The sequence below is a fragment of the Callithrix jacchus genome, chromosome 7 (genome assembly GCF_049354715.1).
Source record: "Callithrix jacchus isolate 240 chromosome 7, calJac240_pri, whole genome shotgun sequence".
NCBI lineage: Eukaryota > Metazoa > Chordata > Mammalia > Primates > Cebidae > Callithrix > Callithrix jacchus.
The window spans coordinates 146,894,592-146,914,836 of NC_133508.1; the positions used below are offsets into that span (position 1 = coordinate 146,894,592).

The 20,245-nt window shown below is 40.3% G+C and overlaps 1 protein-coding gene across 10 annotated transcripts in view; it reads right to left on the reverse strand.

Moving 5' to 3' along the window:
- WDR47 (WD repeat domain 47) overlaps positions 1 to 20,245 on the reverse strand; it is a 77,476-nt gene that overhangs the window by 50,073 nt on the left and 7,158 nt on the right. For 6 of the 10 annotated variants that reach the window (XM_009001822.5, XM_002751167.7, XM_035252360.3 and 3 more), the window contains exons 2-4: positions 8,446 to 8,612; positions 3,387 to 3,470; positions 459 to 543 (exon numbers count right to left, since the gene is read on the reverse strand). In XM_009001822.5, coding sequence (XP_009000070.3) covers positions 459 to 543; positions 3,387 to 3,470; positions 8,446 to 8,603 — 327 coding nt within the window. In that variant the 5' untranslated portion in view covers positions 8,604 to 8,612. Of the gene's footprint in view, positions 1 to 437; positions 544 to 3,386; positions 3,471 to 8,445; positions 8,613 to 20,245 lie in introns of all 10 variants that reach the window. The other 4 variants (XM_035252356.3, XM_002751168.7, XM_054236623.2 and 1 more) reach the window with 1 other exon arrangement.

Below are 20,245 nucleotides of genomic sequence, written 5' to 3' on the forward strand. Positions count from 1 at the left end.
CTTTAAAACTTTAAAAGTCACTCTTCTAATCAAAATGAATTTAATTTCATTAAATAGTCATGAAGACAAACATTTCAGCAAAAAACTATCTCTAGATCAAAGAAAATATTGAAAAGACAGAGAAAAAGAAAATAAACATAACCAATACACTTCTTGGATAAAAAAAGAAATGATGAAGAGTCATCAAGTCAAACCTTATCTATTGCTAACTTACCTTAAACAAGGGACGCACACACTCTTCAACTAGCTAGCTAGTTATATATATTGGCTTAAACCATAGAACAAGTTTAGAAGCACTAAACTTTAAAAATACTGCATCTAGAACACAGCAGATCTTGCCCCACCCCAGTTCATAAAAACTTTGAAAATTTGTGATGCTAATCTTTTGTTTTAGTGACTAAAATACTTATGACTGAAAACAAGACTAGGGCGCAAACCTTCAGGAATAAAAATCTTACATGCTGGGGCTCATCTTCTGCTGACATTGCATTGTTAACACATAAAGCTTCTAAAAACTTCTGCTTCAGAATAATATAACGAAACCTGTGGGAAAAAATGAAACATTAATTCTCCAATGTCTGATGTCAAATATACTTAGAAGTTACTATATAAGTACCTTTGCTTTAGGAAAATTATTCAAATAATTTACTAAGCTTCTTATCACGTTGAAGCCGTAACTGAAGAAATTTTAGTCACAAATAATTATGATTTAACACTCAGAGAATAAATCAAAAATCCAATTTTTACGTAAGATATCAAATGTTACCTAATATTAAATCAAAAGTCTTTTATATCCAATGTTTTGTTTACCTAACATACATCCAGTTTTTTCTTTATTAAAAAAATTTTAATTGACAACTATATATTTATAGGGTATGTTACATTTTTAAATTCCTAAACATTGCAGAAAGATTAAATCAAATTATTTTCTTTTTAAATATGAGAAGTCTAATTAAAAGCGACTAAAAGAGTAGGAGGAAATGAACATTTCTAAAAAGTCACAAAATAACCACAGACTTAAAGCTTTTATTTTGTTTTTCTTTTTTAGAGACAGGGTCTTCTGCTCTGTCACCCAGACTGGAGTGCAGTGACATGATCATAGCTCATCACAGCCTCAAATTCTTGGCTGAAGCAATCCTCCTGCCTCAGGCTTCCAAGCAGCTAGGACTACAATTGTGTGCCACAGCACCTGGCCAATTTTTTAAATTGTTTTGTAGAGACCGGGTCTCACTTTGTTGCTCAGGCTAATCTCAAATTCCTGGCTTCAAAAATTCTCCTTCCTCAGACTCCCAAAGTGCTCAGATTACAAGGATGAGCCACTGCACCCAGTCCCAACCTAAAGCTTTTTAACAAAAATTTTTCAGTGAGGGGAAGGGATAGCAAAGAGTCTGCCTAACTTGTCTAAGAATCAAAAGCTTTATTGCCTGAAGCAACTTATAGAAAAAGTGTTTCTTTTTTTTTTTTTTGAGACAGTTTCGCTCTTGCTGTCCAGGCTGGAGTGCAATGGCATGACCTTGGCTCACCACAACCTCCGCCTCCCAGGTTCAAGTAATTCTCCTGCCTCAGCCTCCCAAGTAGCTGGGATTACAGGCATACACCACGATGCCGGCTAATTTTGTACTTTTTAGTAGAGATGGGGTTTTTCCATGTTCGTCAGGCTGGTCTCCAACTCTTGACCTCAGGTGATCTGCCCGCCTCGGCCTCCCAAAGTGCTGGGATTGCAGGCGTTAGTAATCACGCCGGGCCTAGAAAAAGTGTTTCTAAGGCTTGAAAGAAAAAAATAATGAACCTTCAGTCATTCTTTCAGCCACTGTTGTAGTAGCAAATTGTGTTCAATTAAACAAGTGACCCTGCCTTCAAAAAGAGGGTCACCTAATAAATTATATGAAATATTCAGAGGCCTCAAAAAAGTACGAAGCAAGGCCTCAAAAAAGTACGAAACCAATTCTACGGAGGAGTAGGAAGTAAAAAAAGACATAGTAACTGACTCTAAGAAGACAATCAGGAGTGTACCAGGTAAAGGCAAGAGATGGTGAAAGGATTAATATCACACCTGTAATCCCAGCACTTTGAGAGGCCAAGACTGGAGGATCATTTGAGCCCAGGAGTTTGAGAACAGCCTGGGCAACAAAGTGAAACCTGGTCTCTATAAAAAATTTAAAAATTAGGCCAATGGGTGGCATACGCCTGTGGTCCCAGCTACACAGGAGTCTGAAGCAGGCAAATCACTTGAGCCCAGGAGGTCAAGGTTACAGTGAGCTGTGTTCACACCACTGTACTCCAGCCTGGACAACAGAATGAGACCATGTCTCAAAAAAAAAAGTCTGGTACTGCCAGAGCAGCTAAAAAATGAGAAGATCCAAAAACAGAGGGAGCCACAGTAGGAAACATACCAAAATTTACTGTATAAACTTAGTTGCCCAAATCCCTAGCTATCCCCTACACTATAAAGATGCAAGGGAGATTCCAAGGAGCCTGGAGAAAACAGATGGAAGGCCAAAGAAATGAGCAGAGATTTTGGCTGGTGCCCACAAGAGGGGAGAAACAGTCTGTATTTTGAGGCTACCAAAGTTAAATAATTGCCCATATAAAAATCAAACCTTTTATATAGGAAGAGAATAGAATTCAGAGCCTCAAGAGTGAATCTATAATGTACAGATTAGACTCATAAAATAATTAGATATAGTTAAAAAAAAAGGTGACACAATTAAGAGAAAAGGCAATTAGAAATAGCCTGATAGAAACAGAAGTCCAAATTACTAAGCAAGGACTACACTAGCAAACAAGGAGCTAATCTCAGTATGTTGACGGACGTAAAGGAAAATATAGTCATAATGAATGAACAGACAGAAAAATCTTACCAAAAAATTATAAAATTTGAAAATGAAAAGTACAATATTTGAAATGAAAAATTCACTGTTGAATTTGAAGCTGCAGTGAGCTATACACACACCTGCACATCAGTCTGGGTGACAGAACAAGAAACTGTCTTAAAATTTATCATCGGACTGCTAACAGCAAAAGAAAGGGTCAGTTAACATTAAATCAATTTAAAATAACCCAAAAAAACACTGGGAAAGCCTGGGGCAACATGGCAAAACCCCATCTCTAAAAAAAAAAAAATACAAAAATACTCCACACACCTGGAGTCCCAGCTACTTGAAAGGCTGAGGTGAGAGGACTACTTGAGCCCAGGAGATCAAGGCTACAGTAAGCCATGATCATGCCACCACACTCTAAACTGGGTGACAGAGAGATCAGTTTGCTTACTCTCTGCTCAAAACCAGTGGAGAAAGAAAAATAAAAATGAAAATTTTTGTTTATTGTTTTGTTTTGCTAAGCTTCTACCAATGATGAGACACTAAAAACTTCAGATGAAATCTTACCTTTTTTTGTCAAATTTTTCCATACATTCTAGAGGCTGAATGAACTGAAGAACTTCATCCCATTGACCATCAAGTATTAACTGCCTAAATTTAAAAAACAACAACAACAACAAAACAAAACCAGCATGTCACCAAATTCAGGTTATACTAATTAAAAGCAGAATAGATGACAAAACAGCATTTAAACTTCATAAAGCACATAATGAGATTAACATTTCATTTGATTCCTAAAACGAAACAAATTTCTCATAACTTTTTCCTTTTCTTTTTTTTTTTTTTTGAGATGAAGTCTCACTTTGTTGCCCAGGTTGAAGTGCAATGGCACAATCTCAGCTCACTGAAACCTCCATCTCCTGGGTTCAAGTGATTCTCCTGCCTCAGCCACCTGAGGAGCTGGGACTACAGGCTCACACCACTACATCCTGCTAATTTTTTTGTATTTTTAGTAGAGACAGGGTTTCACCATGTTGGCCAGGCTGGTCTTGAACTCCTGACCTCAGGTGATCCACCACCTGCCTTAGCTTCCCAAAATGCTGGCACTACAGGCATGAGCCACCTCACCTGACCTAAATTTTTCATAACTTATTTGTTAGAACACATATTATATGAGAAGAATTTGTGAAACCGCAACCACTCATATTAATGTGATTGTGGTTTTTTTACTTATGTAAAAACATTGGACTAAGCTTAAAAGTTCTCTTATTTCCATATTCATCTTACAGTTTTAAAGCTATTATATATTATTTTAAGAACAAGTGGCTGGGCGCAATGTCTCATGTCTGTGGTCCCAGCACTTTAGGAGGCTAAGGGAGACAATCCACTTAGCTCAGGAGTTCGAAATCAGCCTGGGAAACATGGCAAATCCTGTTTCTACACAAAATACAAAAATTAGCTGGGCAGGGGGTGCACGCCTGTGGTCCCAGCTACTCGGGAGGCTGAGGTGGGAGGATCAATTGAGTCCAGATGTCAAGGCTGCAGTGAGCTTGAGATTGCACCACTGCACTACAACCTGGGCAACAGAGTGAGACCCTGTCTCAAAAAAAAAAAAAAAGAAAGAAAGAACAGGTGATCACTTGAGCCCACGAGTTCAAGACTAGCCTGGGCAACATGCAAAACCCCATCTCTATCAAAAAAATTAAAATTAGCTGGGCATGGTGGTGCATGCCTGTAGTCTCAGCTACCAAGGAGGCTGAGGTGGGATGATTGCTTGACTCAAGAAAGTCAAGGCTGCAGTGACCATGGTCTTGCCACTGCACTCTAGCCTGGCAGCCTAGGTAACAAAGCCAGATCCTATTTCAAAAAAAAAAAAAAAAAGGAAAGAAAGGAAAGGAAAGAAATAAAGAAAATGGAAATATTTTAAAAAGCTGGAAGTGGGACAGGCATGGTGGCTGAAACCTGTAATCTCAGCACTTTGGGAGGTCGAGGCAGGCAGGTCACCTGAAGTCAGGAGTTGGAGACCAGTCTGGTCAATATGGTGTAACCCCATCTCTACTAAAAACATAAAAATTAGCCAGACATGGTGACAGGTGCTGAAGCTGAGGCAGGGAGAATCACTTGAACCTGGGAAGCAGAGGTTGCAGCGAGCCAAGGTCACACCACTGCACTCCAGTCTGGGCAAGAGTGAGACTCCATGTCAAAAAAAAAAAAAAAAGGCTGGGAGTGATGACTCATATCTGTAATCCCATCATGTCAGGAGGCTGAGGCAACATCTCAAAAACCCATCTCAACTGTGGGTGATTTTGCACACCCTCAAGACATTTGGCTACATCTGAAGACATTTTTGGGAGTCACAACTAGGGATACTACTGGCATCTAGTGGGTGGAGGTCGGAGATGCTCTTAAACATCCTACAACAAAGGACAACCCTCCACAACAAATAATTATCTGCTCCAGATGCTAGCAGCACCAAGGCTGAGAAACTCTGCTCTACATTGTGAATTCTACATGAAATCTACAGCTCTGAGAAATCTGAGAATACAGTTTACCCTCTGAGAATGAAACTAGCAAGGAATAAGAACAAGTTTCATCCTACTTTAAATGGTCTATGGGAATTTCCAAAAGTTACAAGCATTCCTATCTCTTTTCTTTCACAATGGCAATTTCCCCATTTTTGAATTTTTTAGAACAGAGAAATTTTAAATGGGAAGGATGGGCAGGAAGACCTACATAGGATTAACAATATTCTGCAAAGAAGAAATATTAATAAAAGCATGATGAGCACAGTGGCTCATGCTTATAAATCCTAGCACTTTGGGAGGCCAAGGTGGGAGAATCATTTGCCGCCAGGAGTTCAAGACCAGCCAAAGGCAATATAGCAAGATCCCATTTCCATAAATTTTAAAATAAAGAAATTTTTAAATAAAAATAAAAGCAATCACTGCATACCATCATCATTTTATAAAGGTACATTTCAATATTTAAAAAGAAAGAACACAATTTCAAAGGCCAGCCCTTTAAGATGAACACATTTGGTTTAATGAAAAACCTACTACTCCATTATATCTTTGCATTCCACCTCAGACCAGTAAAATTTCACCATAAATCAAGCAGGCGGGTACTTGAGAACAGCCACTTTTAAATTCTGGGAGTATTAATGTTTGAAAGACAGTGCCCACAAAAATACTGTCTTAGTATGGGTTCCCAGCTACACCATTAACTAAGCTCCCTGGGGCTGGAGGATATTCATAACAGAAAATACAGGGAAGTGCAACAAGTTGAAAAAGACTCCTCTAATATAATAAAGCTTTGTTGTTGTTGTTTAATAGATCCTTTTCATAAGGTAGGAATATTTCATTTCTTAAGGCTTTCCAAGTCACAAAATGCCACATGTCCAAGAATCTGTACTTCTTGTCAAGGATATTTGGTATCTCTTAAAAATAGAATACATTTCTGCCTGCAAATTTGGGATTTTCTGTTTCCATCCAATTCAAACTAGAATATATTTAGCATTCCATTTTGGCAAACATCTTATTTCACTTTGCCTTGAAATTCCACCTCTAAGAATCTTGTCCTGAGGAAATAATCCAATATATAGAAAAAGTCTCAGCCAGGCTCAGTGACTCATGTCTGTAATCCCAGCACTTTGGGAGGCTGAGGTGGACAGATTGCTTGAGGTCAGGAGTTCCAGACCAGCCTAACCAACATGATGAAAGTAAAAATACAAAAATTAGCCAGGTGTGGTGGTGTGTGCCTGTAGAATTACTTGAACCTGGGAGGCGGAGGTTGCAGTGAGACAAAATTGTGCCACTGCACCCCAACCTGGGCGACAAAGCAAGATTCTGTCTTTAAAAACAAAAAAATCTCATGTACAAAAGATGTTCTGTGGAGCAATTATTTAAGATAAATTGGGAACAATTGTGTAAAATCAGGGAAACCATTAGGAAATTTAGTAAAAAGTTTTTCTTTGTAGCTGGGATTACAGGCATGTACCACGATGCCCAGCTAATTTTTGTATTTTCAGTAGAGACAGGGTTTCACCACATTGACCAGGCTGGTCTTGAACTCCTGATCTCAGGTGATCCACCTGCCTCGCCCTCTCAAAGTGCTGGGATTACAGGCATGAGCTACCGCACCTGGCCTCATTATTTATTTATTTATTTTGAGATGGAGTCTCGCTCTGTCACCCAGGTGGGAGTGCACTGGCACCATCTTGGCTCACTGCGACCTCCACCTTCCAGGCTCAAGCGATTCTCCTGCCTCAGCCTCCTGAGTAGCTGGGATTAGAGGCATGCATCACCACACCTGGCTAATTTTCATATTTTTAGTAGAGATGGGGTTTTACCATGTTGGCCAGGCTGGTCTCAAATTCCTGACTGCAGGTAATCCTTTGCCTTGGCATCCCAAAGTGCTAGGATTACAGGCATAAGCCACCACACCCAGCCTGAAATTTTTTTTAATATAAATTTGTAATCACACAGAGAAACCTTGTGCTATTAATAGATAACGCGCAACTCTAAATTATAAATACAACACCATTGTTATTTTTAAAAGATGCACAGAAATTACACTCTAAGAATGAAAAGAGGCCAGGTGCAGTGGTTCACGCCTGTAATCCCAGCAATTTGGGAAGCCAAGGCAGGCAGATCGCGAGGTCAGGAGTTTGAGACCAGCCTGGCCAACATAATGAAACCCCATCTCTACTAAAAATATTAAAAATTAGCCGGGCATGGTGGCAGGCGCCTGCAATCCCAGCTACTTGGGTGGCTAAGGCAGGAGAATCGCTTGAACCCAGGAGACGGAGGTGGCAGTGAGCCGAGATTTAAACGCTGCACTCCAGCCTGGGTGACAGTACGAGACTCTGTCTCAAAACTAAAATAAAAATAAAAACATCAAGGAGTAAGAACAATAATATTATGTCTGGGTGGTGGGGTGATTTTTCTTTATTTTTCTATATTTTCTTTAATGAATACATTTTATTTCTATGGCCAAAAATGGTATTACAGAAAGGTTTTCTTTACCTTTTCAAAGTCTCTATTTTCTTAGTCAAGTATCTTTTATTCTGATACCACAACCACAATGGAGTTGTGACTCTTTCTTTTTAACAGACCTCTGGATCTTACTATTAAAAACATTCTACAGAAAGCATTATTTTGTAAATGCTCTTTTTTTTATTTTTGTATTTTTGAGAAAGAGTCTCACTCTGCCACCCAGGCTGCAGTGCAGTGGTGAGATTGAGGCTCACTGAAACCTCCGTCTCCTCAGTTCAAGCGATTCTCCTGCCTCAGCCTCCCCAGTAGCTGGGATTACAGGCATGTGCCATCATGCCTCGCTAATTTTTATATTTTTAGTACAAGTGGGGTTTCACCATATTGGCCAGGCTGGTTTCAAACTCCTGACTTCAAGTGATCCACCTGCCTCAGCCTCCCGAAGTGCTGGGATTACAGGCATAAGCCACCGCACCCGGCCTATTTTGTAAATGTTCAGTTTTTAAAATATGTTTTAAAATTATCCTTACATAGCTTTTTCATGATTATAAAGTTCTATCTGTATTATACATATTACCTTATTAATATTTAATATTTCTTTGAAGGACAAACTTCAGAATATAATGAAATCATACCTCAGGAAAAGCATATCATCTGAAAACAGGCCATTTATGACTCCGCTTTCCTTCTCCAGGGCCAGCATACTAATATGAAGCTTCTTTGAATTCAGGAAGTCCAAAATTAGCTTAATGATTTCAACCTCTTTTACATTCACTGTTTCTTCAGCCGTCATATTGATAGCCTAAACATGAAACGGAATAACAATAAAGCTAGTCCTATTGATTTATTTCTAAGTTTAACCGCCTAGAAACTACACATAACAGGTTTATTAGGAATTTTTAGTACATATATTCTGAAGTGAAGTTAATATTTATCAGAACAAAGTCATTCTTTAATGTGTGATAATGGCATGGCCATGATTTTTTAAAGTCCATATCTTTGAAATACATATTGGAGTAATTACAGATCAAATGATATATATAATTTGTGATTTACATCAAAATAATCAAAATTTTGTGATTTACATCAAAATAATATAAGAGGAGAGTAGGAAGAGATAGAGATAAAACAAGAGTGATCATGGTTACTGAATCGGGGTGATAGGTAGATGAGGGAGCTACAAACTTCAGATCCTGTCCATTCTTACATGCTTAAAATTTTCTGTAATAAAGAATATTTTTAAAAGTCATTAATAACCAAACCATGTTTAGCTATGTCCCAAATACATTGTCCCAGGTATTCTCTAATACGCTCACTCAATAAGTACTTAATGCCCTTCACTGTGACAGACACAATTCTGTACTCAGGAGACTTTGGCCTTGCCGTAAGAAGCTTTAGTCCAGTAGCAAGACCTAAATGATGACCTGGTCAGTACAGTAGAGCCAAACAAAAGAAGGCTGGTTAAGATGTGCAACTTTAGGCCAGGTGCAGTGGTGTACACCTGTAAGCCCAGTACTTTGGGAGGCCAAGCTGGGGGGACTGCTTGAGCTTAGGAGTTTGAGACCACCCTGGGAAACATGGCAAAACCACGTCTCTACAAAAAAAAAAAAAAAAAATTAGCTGGGCGTGGTGGTATGCGTCTGTAGTCCCAGCTATTCAGGAGGCTGAGGTGGAGGATCACTTGAGCCCAGGAGATCAAGGCTGCAATGAGCAAAGATCACCCTACTGCACTATAGCCTGAGCAAAAAATGAGACTCTGTCTCAAAAAAAAGAGAGAGAGAGAGAAAAGTATAACTTTAAAATAAAAACAAAAAAAGTATAACTTTAATTGTATCAGTAATATCAATGATATTTCAATACTCTCCAAAAGTCCTTCTAACTCTTACCTGTAAGTCTGCAGTGATACAACTAAGCATATAATGCTCAGGTTATGAATCCATAAAGATTTAGAACTGCGAGGACTATAAGATCATTTGTTCAACATTCTCATTTACACAAGTTAAATGGCCTAAACTGTTGCAGTTTTCAAATGTTAAGGCTCAGAGCAATGTAAAATACCACCATACTAGTGAAGTAGCCACAGAGAAACTTCACCAGATGAAAGAGACTGTAAGCATATCTTTCTCACAGGATCAACTTACTCTAAACAAGCTTGTAGAAACATAAACATATACATGTGGACTAGGGGTGGTGGCTCATGCCTGTAATCCCAGCACTTTGGGAGGCTAAAACAGGAGGATCACTTGAGCCTAAATTAGAAGTTACATACAATGAGCTATGATCACACCACTGTACTCCACCCTGAGCAAGACCATGTCTCTAAAACAAAAAATATATGTAGGCCCACAGGTTAATTTTTTTTCAGTTTCTTCACTTTTGTGCCAATTTATTTGTTCACAACAAGAAATGCAAATGTCTAGTGGACTAGAATACTCTATCAGCAAATGAGTACATTTTCCCCCTCAGCTAGGTGCCTGGGCAACATTGTGAAACATGGTCTCTACAAAAAATATAAAAATTAGCCAGCATGCCTGTAGTTGTGGTTACTTAAGAGGCTGAGGTAGAAAGATCACCAGAGCCCCAGAGATTGAGAATACCATAAGTGGTGATCACAGGGCGAGGTGGCTCACACCTGTAATCCCAGCACTTTGAGAGGCTGAGGTGGGCAGATCATGAGGTCAAGAAATTGAGAGGTCGAGGTGAGCAGATCATGAGGTCAAGAGATCAAGACCATCCTGGCCAACATGGTGAAACCCTGTCTCTACTAAAAATACAAAAATTAGCTGGGCGTGGTAGCACGCATCTGTAGTCCCAGCTACTAGGGAGGCTGAGATGGAAGAATTGCTTAAACCCGGGAGGCAAAGGTTGCAGTGAGCCAAGTTTGCACCACTGTGCTCCAACCCAGAGACAGAGCAAGACTCCATCTCTAAATAAATAAATAAACAGTGATCTTAACACTGCACTTCGGCCTGGGGGATGGTGTAAAGACCCTGTCTTACCCAAAAAAAAAAAAAAAGAAGAAGAAGAAGAAGGCCGGGCACCTGTAATTGCAGCACTTTGGGAGGCTGAGGTGGGCGGAACACAAGATCAGCAGTTCAAGGCCAGTCTGGCCAACATGGTAAAACCCCACCTCTACTAAAAATACAAAAATTAGCCAAGCCTGGTGGCATGCACCTGTAATCCTAGCTAATCAGGAGGTTGAGGCAGCAGAATTGCTTGAACCTAGGAGGCAGAGGTTGCAGTGAGCTAAGAATGCACCACTGCAGCCTGAGCAATAGAGCAAGACTCCATGCTAGGGTAAACAAGCGTCAAGGAAAAAAAAAAAAACAAGGGTCAGCCCATGGAAAAATAATTATAAGACTCACTCAAATATTTAATGACATGAAACTAGGCAAATCCCTCTGCTCAGTAAGAATATGCCTGTCTCAAGAAGCAGTAAATCACAAACTTCCCTCCCGACAAACTAGCTGCCCAACTCATGCTTTAGGTTTCCCTTTGCTATCTTCTGAGCTGACCACCATCCTCCTGTTCATAGACTTCTTCCAAAAGAGGATATAATAAAATGAATAAGATTTCCACTCGCTAAATTCTTTTTTTTTTTTTTTTTTGAGACGGAGTTTCACTCTTGTTACCCAGGCTGGAGTGCAATGGCGCAATCTCAGCTCACCGAAACCTCCGCCTCCTGGGTTCTCCTGCCTCAGCCTCCTGAGTAGCTGGGATTACAGGCACGCGCCACCGTGCCCAGCTAATTTTTTGTATTTTTTTTTTTTTTTTTTTTAGTAGAGACGGGGTTTCACCATGTTGACCAGGATGGTCTTGATCTCTTGACCTCGTGATCCACCCACCTCGTCCTCCCAAAGTGCTGGGATTACAGGCATGCGCCACCATGCCCAACTAATTTTTTTTTTTTAATATTTTTAGTAGAGACGGGGTTTCACCATGTTGACCAGGATGGTCTCGATCTCTTGACCTCGTGACCCACCCACCTCGTCCTCCCAAAGTGCTGGGATTACAGGCATGCGCCACCATGCCCAACTAATTTTTTTTTTTTAATATTTTTAGTAGAGACGGGGTTTCACCATGTTGACCAGGATGGTCTCGATCTCTTGACCTCGTGATCCACCCACCTCGTCCTCCCAAAGTGCTGGGATTACAGGCATGCGCCACCATGCCCAACTAATTTTTTTTTTTTTAATATTTTTAGTAGAGACGGGGTTTCACCATGTTGACCAGGATGGTCTCGATCTCTTGACCTCGTGATCCACCCACCTCGTCCTCCCAAAGTGCTGGGATTACAGGCTTGAGCCACCGCGCCCGGCCTTTTTTTTTTTTTAATTAAGATAGGGTCTTGCTCTGTCGCCTAGGCTATAGTGCAGTTGCACGACCATGGCTCACTGCAGCCTCGACGCCCCCCAGCTCACGTGATCCTCCTGCCTCAGCCTTCCAAGTAGCTGGGATCACAGGTATGTGCCATCACACCCAGCTAATTTTTTTATTTTATTTTTTGTAGAGACGGAATCTACCTATGTTACTCACCTTTTCTTTTTTTCAGGGTGTCTGTGGAACCTACTCATTAAACTCTGATCACTTCAGAACTGTCTCCCTAATATTATTTATACAGCACACTGATTAGTGATTTCAGCATTCCTCAAATCTTCAGATAATTTGTGTGTGTGTGTGTGTGTGACAGAGTTTCATTCTTATTCCCCAGGTTGGAGGGCAATGGCACGATCTCAGCTCACCACAACCTCTGCCTCCCTGGTTCAAGCGGTTCTCCTGCCTCAGCCTCCTGAGTAGTTGGATTACAGGCATGCATCACCATACCCAGCCAATTTTGTATTTTTAGTAGAGATGGAGTTTCTCCATGTTGGTCAGGCTGGTCTCAAACTCCTATCCTCAGGTAATCCTCCCGACTTCACCTTCCAAAGTGCTGGGATTACAGGTGCGAGCCAGCAGGCCCAGGCGACTCTTTTTTTTTTTTTTTTTTGAGACGGAGTTTCGCTCTTGTTACCCAGGCTGCTGGAGCGCGATGGTGCGATCTCGGCTCACCGCAACCTCCGCCGCCTGGATTCAGGCAATTCTCCTGCCTCAGCCTCCTGAGTAGCTGGGATTACAGGCACGCGCCACCATGCCCAGCTAATTTTTTATATTTTTAGTAGAGGCGGGGTTTTACCATGTTGACCAGGATGGTCTCAATCTCTTGACCTCGTGATCCACCCGCCTCGGCCTCCCAAAGCCCTGCGATTACAGGCATGAGCCACCGCATCGGGCCTGAGACTATAATTTTCTAATATAGCTCAATATACCAATGATACTAAGCATTTTTGTTTGTTTGTTTTGAGACAGAGTTTCGCTTTTGTTGCCCAGTCTGGAGTGCAATGGCACGATCTCAGCTCACAGCAACATCCACCTCCTGGGTTCAAGCAATTCTCCTGCCGCAGCCTCCCGAGTAGCTGGGATTACAGGCATATGCCACCACACCTGGCTAGATAGTAAACATTTTATAGGCCTCATATTCAACACTGAATCTAAATATTAGTCTAGATATAAAGTAAAGTTATTCTGAATGGAATTCACAGCAATAGTTCCACTTTAAATAATAACTATAAGTTTAATGCTGTAGTCATTTTTGGTTAATAAAGCCTAAAAGAACTATATTCTTACAAATACATATTTTATACTGACAGTTGAAGGTAACAAAAAATATATCCTAATTAACTTAGAATTGGTTCAAGTTTTTTTTTTTAAAAAACTAATTAAAAAAGACAAGTTTTAATTCTATGCCTTGAAATTCCCAGTAGAATAGTATATTTTAATCACCCAACCCAGAATTTTTTTGGGGGTGGGGGGGGACAGAGTCTTGCTCTGTCGCCCAGGCTAGAGTACAGAGGTAGGATCTTGGCTCACTGCAACCTCCGCCTCCTGGGTTCAAGCAATTCTCTTGCCTCAGCCTCCCTAGTAGCTGGGATTACAGGCATGCGCTAGCACTCGGCTAAATTTTTGTATTTTCAGTAGATATGGGGTTTCATCATGTTGGCTAGGCTCGTCTCAAACTCCTGACCTCAGGTGATCCACCCTCCTGGACCTCCCAAAATGCTGGGATTACAGGCATGAGCCACCGCACCTGGACCAGAATTTTAATTCTTATAAGCCTCACTGTTGTTGAATACCATATAAACCCAGGCATAGGCATATGCTTGATGACTTTATCTTAGAATTATTCCCTTCTAACTTATGCTACTGAAACATTTATAAAGGCTCCCAAAATCCTACCTCTCTAAGTAATAGATATACATATTTTAAACCTCCATTTCCTGTAATCCCAGCTACCTTGGAAGGCTGAGGTGGGCAACACAGTGAGACCTTATCTCAAAAATAAATACATAAATAAATAAATAACATAGAATTAACATTTTCTAATCTCCTCAAACTATTCACCACAAAGTTAGAACTTTTCTCTAATTCAAAAAAATAGAATTAAATAATAATTACTTTTTCCCCTCTCCTCTGGGGGAACTATAAATCTCGAAGATTTTAACGAGTTTAGGAACAACTAAAATTATCTTTTAAAATGAGATGCACACAATAGGTGTTCAATAAACATTAGCTGAATTAACTTGAGATGTAAAAACTCACTGAAGAAATGTCTCTATAAAAGTACAGATGACTATGGTTTTGCTTTTTTGTTTGTTTGTTTTTTGAGACAGGTCTTACTCTGTCACCCAGGCTGGAATGCAGTGGCTCAATCATGGCTCACTGCAGCCTCAGCCTTCTGGGCTCATGCAATCCTCCCACCTCAGCCTTCCAAGTAGCTGGGACCACAGGCATGTGCCAGTGGGCCCAGCTAATTTGTGTGTATCTGTGTGTGTGTGTGTGTGTGTGTGTGTGTGTGTATGTATATAGAGACATATATATTTTTTTGTAGACACTGAGTTTTGCCAAGTTGCCCAGGTTTAGTCTAATGGCTTGAACTCTTAAACTCAAGCAATCCACCCCTCTCAACCTCTCAAAGCACTGAGATTACAGGCATGAGCCATCATGCCTGGCCCACATGACTTTGTTTCTAATTGTTCAAAAACCCACTGAAAAGGATGGAGCTCTGACTGAAGCAATCCAAATTTTTTTTTTTTTAATGGAGTTTCACCCTTGTTGCCCAAGCTGAAGTACAATGGCATGACCTCAGCTCACTGCAAACTCCCCCTCCTGGGTTCAAGCGATTCTCCTGCCTCAGCCTCCCGAGTAGCTGGGATTATAGGTACATGCCACCACGCCCATCTAATTCTTTGTATTTTTAGTAGAAACAAGGTTTCACCATGTTAACCAGGCTGGTCTCAAACTCCTGACCTCAGGTGATCCGCCTAACTTGGCCCTCCAAAGTGCTGAGATTACAGGCATGAGCCACCGTGCCCAGCCAGCAATCCAACTATTTAGCCTAAGTTAACTCTGACAACTTCTTAGGTAGACCTGCCAGCCCACAGTACATGTGAATGAACAATGTGTTCACCAGATAAAATTTATGTAGGGTAAACAGTAAGGATGTACCCTACTGAAAATGAAAAACAGAAAAGAATCTGAATGTCTCAATATTTCCATATTAAACAACTTTTTAAAATGCATTTTTAATTGAGGTTAATAATTAACACTTTAATATGTATTTAAGAACACATATACAATTTACCATCTTCACCATTTTTATGTGTACCTTTCAATGGCAATAAATACAATACATCTATATTCTTTTTTTCCTTTCATCCTTGCCTTTTAATTGTGAATTTTCCTTTAAAAAGTACATTTTACTTATAGCCAGTATCCAGACTAAGTAAAGAAATAAGAGTGTTCTTTAAAAATAAGTATGTTTGGAAACTAGCTAGAAGGTATTTAGTATCTTAGTCCTTAGATACAATTAACATCTACTGAAATTAATTCCAGATGGGGTCACTATGTGGACTCCTATTGATTACTATCTTAGTAAAACAAGATTAGAAGGATGTATTAAAAGGTTAGAAATAAAATTATTTTTAGAAATCTAAGATTAAAGCTAAAATGTTAATAATATATAAGAAAATATAATAGCAATAAAAATCTATTGACTGTGTATCTCCATACAAAGATCCGGAAAAACTTCATGAAAAAAATATCACTGGCAGCTTACTAACCAAATATAAATAGATATGATTTAAATGTTCCTTTGCAATGAGATTACTTACTTAAAACACACATTACCAAGGAAGAAAAACACAAGAGGCCAAAAATTATTATAAACATAAGGTTAGGAGAACTAGAGCACCGCCATTAAAAACTTTATAGTCATGATAAACTGCTTAAGAAAGGCTCCATTAATCTGCAGTTCCTTCTCACACAATAAAAACTGCTCTCTAATCTTCCAAGTATTACAGAGTGTCTAAAATGGAACAGTAGTGCTTTACAATAGAAGTTCACAATGCAGACAAGAAGATGAAGTGTCATGAAACTTTTTTTTTTTTTTTTTTTTTTAGACGAAGTTTCTCTCTTGTTGCCCAGGCTGGAGTACAATGGTGCAATCTCGGCTCACTGTAACTTCCCCCTCACGGGTTCAAGCAATTCTCCTGTCTCAGCCTCCCGAGTATGGGATTACAGGCACAAGCCACCATGCCTGGCAAATTTTTGTATTTTTTTGGTAGAGATAAGTTTCAGGATTACAGGCATGAGTCTGAGTCACCACATCCAGCATGAAGATCACTATATTGCCCAGGCTGGAGTGCAGTGGCTATTCACAGGTGCCATGCCACCACTGATCTGCACGGGAGTTTTAACCTGCTCTGTTTCCAACCTGAGCTGGTTCACCCCTCCTTCAGCAACCTGGTGGTCCCCCATTCCCAGGAGGTCACCATATTGATGCCAAACTTAGTGCAAGACAGCAGACTGGCATAGCGCACTACAGCCCAGAACTCCTGGGGTCAAGCAATCTTCCCACCTCAGTCTCCCAAGTAGCTGGGACTACAGGCACGTGCCACCATGCCCAGCGAAGCTTTTCAATAAGATATCAAACTGCAACAGAGAACTACTGCATCTTTTCCCTTAAAAAAAAAAAAAAAAAAAGAGATAGCCAGGCATGGTGGTTCATGCCTGTAATCCCAGCTACTCAGGAGGCTGAGGCAGGAGAAGCACTTGAATCCAGGAGGCAGAGGTTGCAGTGAGCCGAGATCACTCCACTGCACTCCAGCCTGGGCACCAGAGTAAGACTCCATCACAAAAAAAAAAAAAAAGAGAGAGAGAGGAAAAAAAATTGCTAGCTGTTTTTGACAACATGGCATTCAAAACACTTTGTTGCTGCCAGATCATTTAATTTTAAATGTCCAGACCTTCAGAAATATACATGTGATGCTGCAAGTCACCTAACCTCTATGGGCCTCAATTTCTTCATTCATAAAGTAAGAGGATTAGTTTGTCTAATTTCTATGATAGCCCTTCAAGTTTTATAATTTGCTTTAACTCACATTTCAATATCAGAAAGAATATATTTTTGGGAAACATCAAGATATATGGAAAATATCAAGTCTGGGATAATCAGAAGTCTGTAATTAATAAGGTCTGTTTAATAAGAAGAAACAAAATAGATTTGCCTTAGATCACTTAAGCAAACAAACAAAAGAAAAGCTCTTCTAACCAAAGCTCTGTCATGTAACATTTGTAACATGGGTGCAGCATGTGTCCCTGCTTACTGTTGACAGCTGTTCTCAATTCATCAATTATTTTATTTTACCTTCTGGAACTGTGAATGATTTCTCGCCAGAGGAAACATTTAAAGCAGGTGCAACTTTATATAACAATAAAAAGAAAAGAAACTAACTAATATAAGCTGTATTTTGTATATATGCATAAGATATCTCTGGGAAAAAAACACATAAGAAATTGGTAATACTGGGTATTTGTATCCAAGAAGGAAAACTAAATAATTAAAGAATAAGAACAGAATCTGTACATCAAAGAAGCCCTGTAACATGAGTTTACCTATATAACAAACCTGCACATGCACCCCTGAATCTAAAATAAAAGTTTAAAAAAGAATAGGAATGGGAAGATAACTTTTTTTTTCTGAGACCGAGTCTGGCTCTGTTGACAGGCTGGAGTGCAGACAGGCTGGAGTGCAGTGGTGTGATCTCAGCTCACTGCAACCTCCACTTCCTGGGTTCAAGCTATTCTCCTGCCTCAGCCTCCGGAGTAGATGGGACTACAGGTGTGTATCACCATGCCCAGATAGTTTTTGTAGTTTTAGTAGAGATGGGGTTTCACCATGTTGGCCAGGATAATCTCAATCTCCTGACCTCGTGATCCACCTGCCTTAGCCTCCTAAAGTGCTGGGAGTACAGGCTTCAGCCACCATGCCCAGCTTAAGATAACTTTCACTATATACCCTTTTGAATTGTGTACCATGGACATATATTACCTATTCAAAAAATTAAAATAAAACATAAATGACAAATTTACATTTGCACATTAATTACTAGAAGGCATTAGTAAACTAATGCATGCAATGAAGTAATAACATTTCAAAGGAATTTGTATTTTTTTCCCCATAACCCAAGATCTCTTCTCAGATCTGATTTAAATATCATTTCAATTTTTCTTTCCTTTATTTTCTTCTTCCTGTTTTGAAGAAAGGGTCTTGCTCTCTAGCCCAGGCTGAAGTGCAGTGGCACGATCTGGGCTCACTGCAGTCTCGACCTCATGGGCTCAAGAGATCCTCCCAGCTCAGGCCTCCCAGTGGTTGGGACTACAGGCATGTACCACCATGCCTGGCTAATTTTTGTGGTTTTCATAGAGATAGGGTTTCACCGTGTTGCTCAGGCTGGTCTCCTAGTCCTGGGCTCAAGTGATCTGCTAGTCTCAGCCTCCCAAAGTGCTGGGATTGCAGGTATGAGCAACTACACCTGGCCTCAATCTTTCTTTATGAGACTAAGGTATGTGTGTTCTTTCCATATTCAGACCCATACATTTTTAAACAAGTATGTTTAAATTACTGAAGTACTAAAAATTCACAATATAAAAACGATTTTTTTAATTAAAATTTTTTAATACATTAGCAAAACATTCAAAACCCTTATTTAAAAAAAAAAAAGGCTGTATTGGTCCTTTCGTCTTTGTTATTATTCAGCTTAGCCTGTATGGCCATTCAGTGGAGTAATGGGGGAGGGCAATTCATGAGATTTGGTTCCCTTTCCTGTATTCCCACAGTTTATAAAAGTTTCAGGAGAGGGATGTAGGGGTGGGGGTGAGGGTAGGGGGTGGGATTTAAGCCTGGTCTGGTTTCCCTTTATATAAAAATGATTTTCTGCCTGGCACGGTGGCTCACATCTGTAATCCCAGCACTTTGGGAGGCCAAGGCAGGCGGATCGCAAGGTCAGGAGTTCGAGACCAGCCTGGCCAACATGGTGAAACCCCATCTCTACTAAAAATATAAAAATTAGCTGGGCGTGGTGGCGTGTGCCTGTAATCCCAGGTATTCAGGAGGCTGAGACAGGAAAATAGCTTGAACCAGGGAGTCGGAGGTTTCAGTGAGCCGAGATCACCGAGCCACTGCACTCGTCTGTCAACAGAGCATGACCTAGTCTCAAAAAAAAAAAAAAAAAAAAGAAAAAAACAGCCGGGCATGGTGACTCACACCTGTAATCCTAGCACTTTGGAGGCCAAGGCGGGCAGATCACCTGAGGTCGGGAGTTCAAGATCAGCCTGACCAAAATGGTGAAACCCCATCTTTACTTAAAAAAAAGAAAGAAAAAGAAAAAAACACAAAACTATTTTCCTTACTCAAACTGCTCAATTAAGTCATGTAATCCAGAAAAGGTAAAAAAAAAAAAACTGTCGGCTGGGCACAGTAGCTCATCCCCGTAATCCCAGCACTTTGGGAGGCCGAAGCAGGTGGATCACCTGAGGTGGGGAGTTCAAGACCAACCTGACCAACTTGGAGAAATCCCATCTCTACTAAAAATACAAAACTAGCTGGGCATTGTGGTGCATGACTGTAATCCTAGCTACTAGGGGTGCTGAGGCAGGAGAATCACTTGAACCCAGGAGGCAGAGGTTGTGGTGAGCCAAGATCACACTATTGCACTCCAGCCTGGGCAACAAGAGTGAAACTCCATCTCAAAAAAGAAAAAAATTGTCGGTGGGGCGTGGTGGCTCACGCCTGTAATCGAAGCACTTTGGAGGCCAAAGCAGGCGGATCACCTGAGGTCAGGAGTTCAAGACTGGCCTGACCAACATGGCAAAACCCTGTCTTTTAAAAAAAATTAAAAATTTATAGATGTAAAAAAAAAAATTTGTCAACTTTGACACTAAAAATGTAAAATGCAGACCAAGCATGGTGGCTCATGCCTGTAATTCCAGCACCTTGGGAGGCTGAGGCAGGCGGCTCACCTGAGGTCAGGAGTTCGAGATTAGCCTGGCCAATATGGT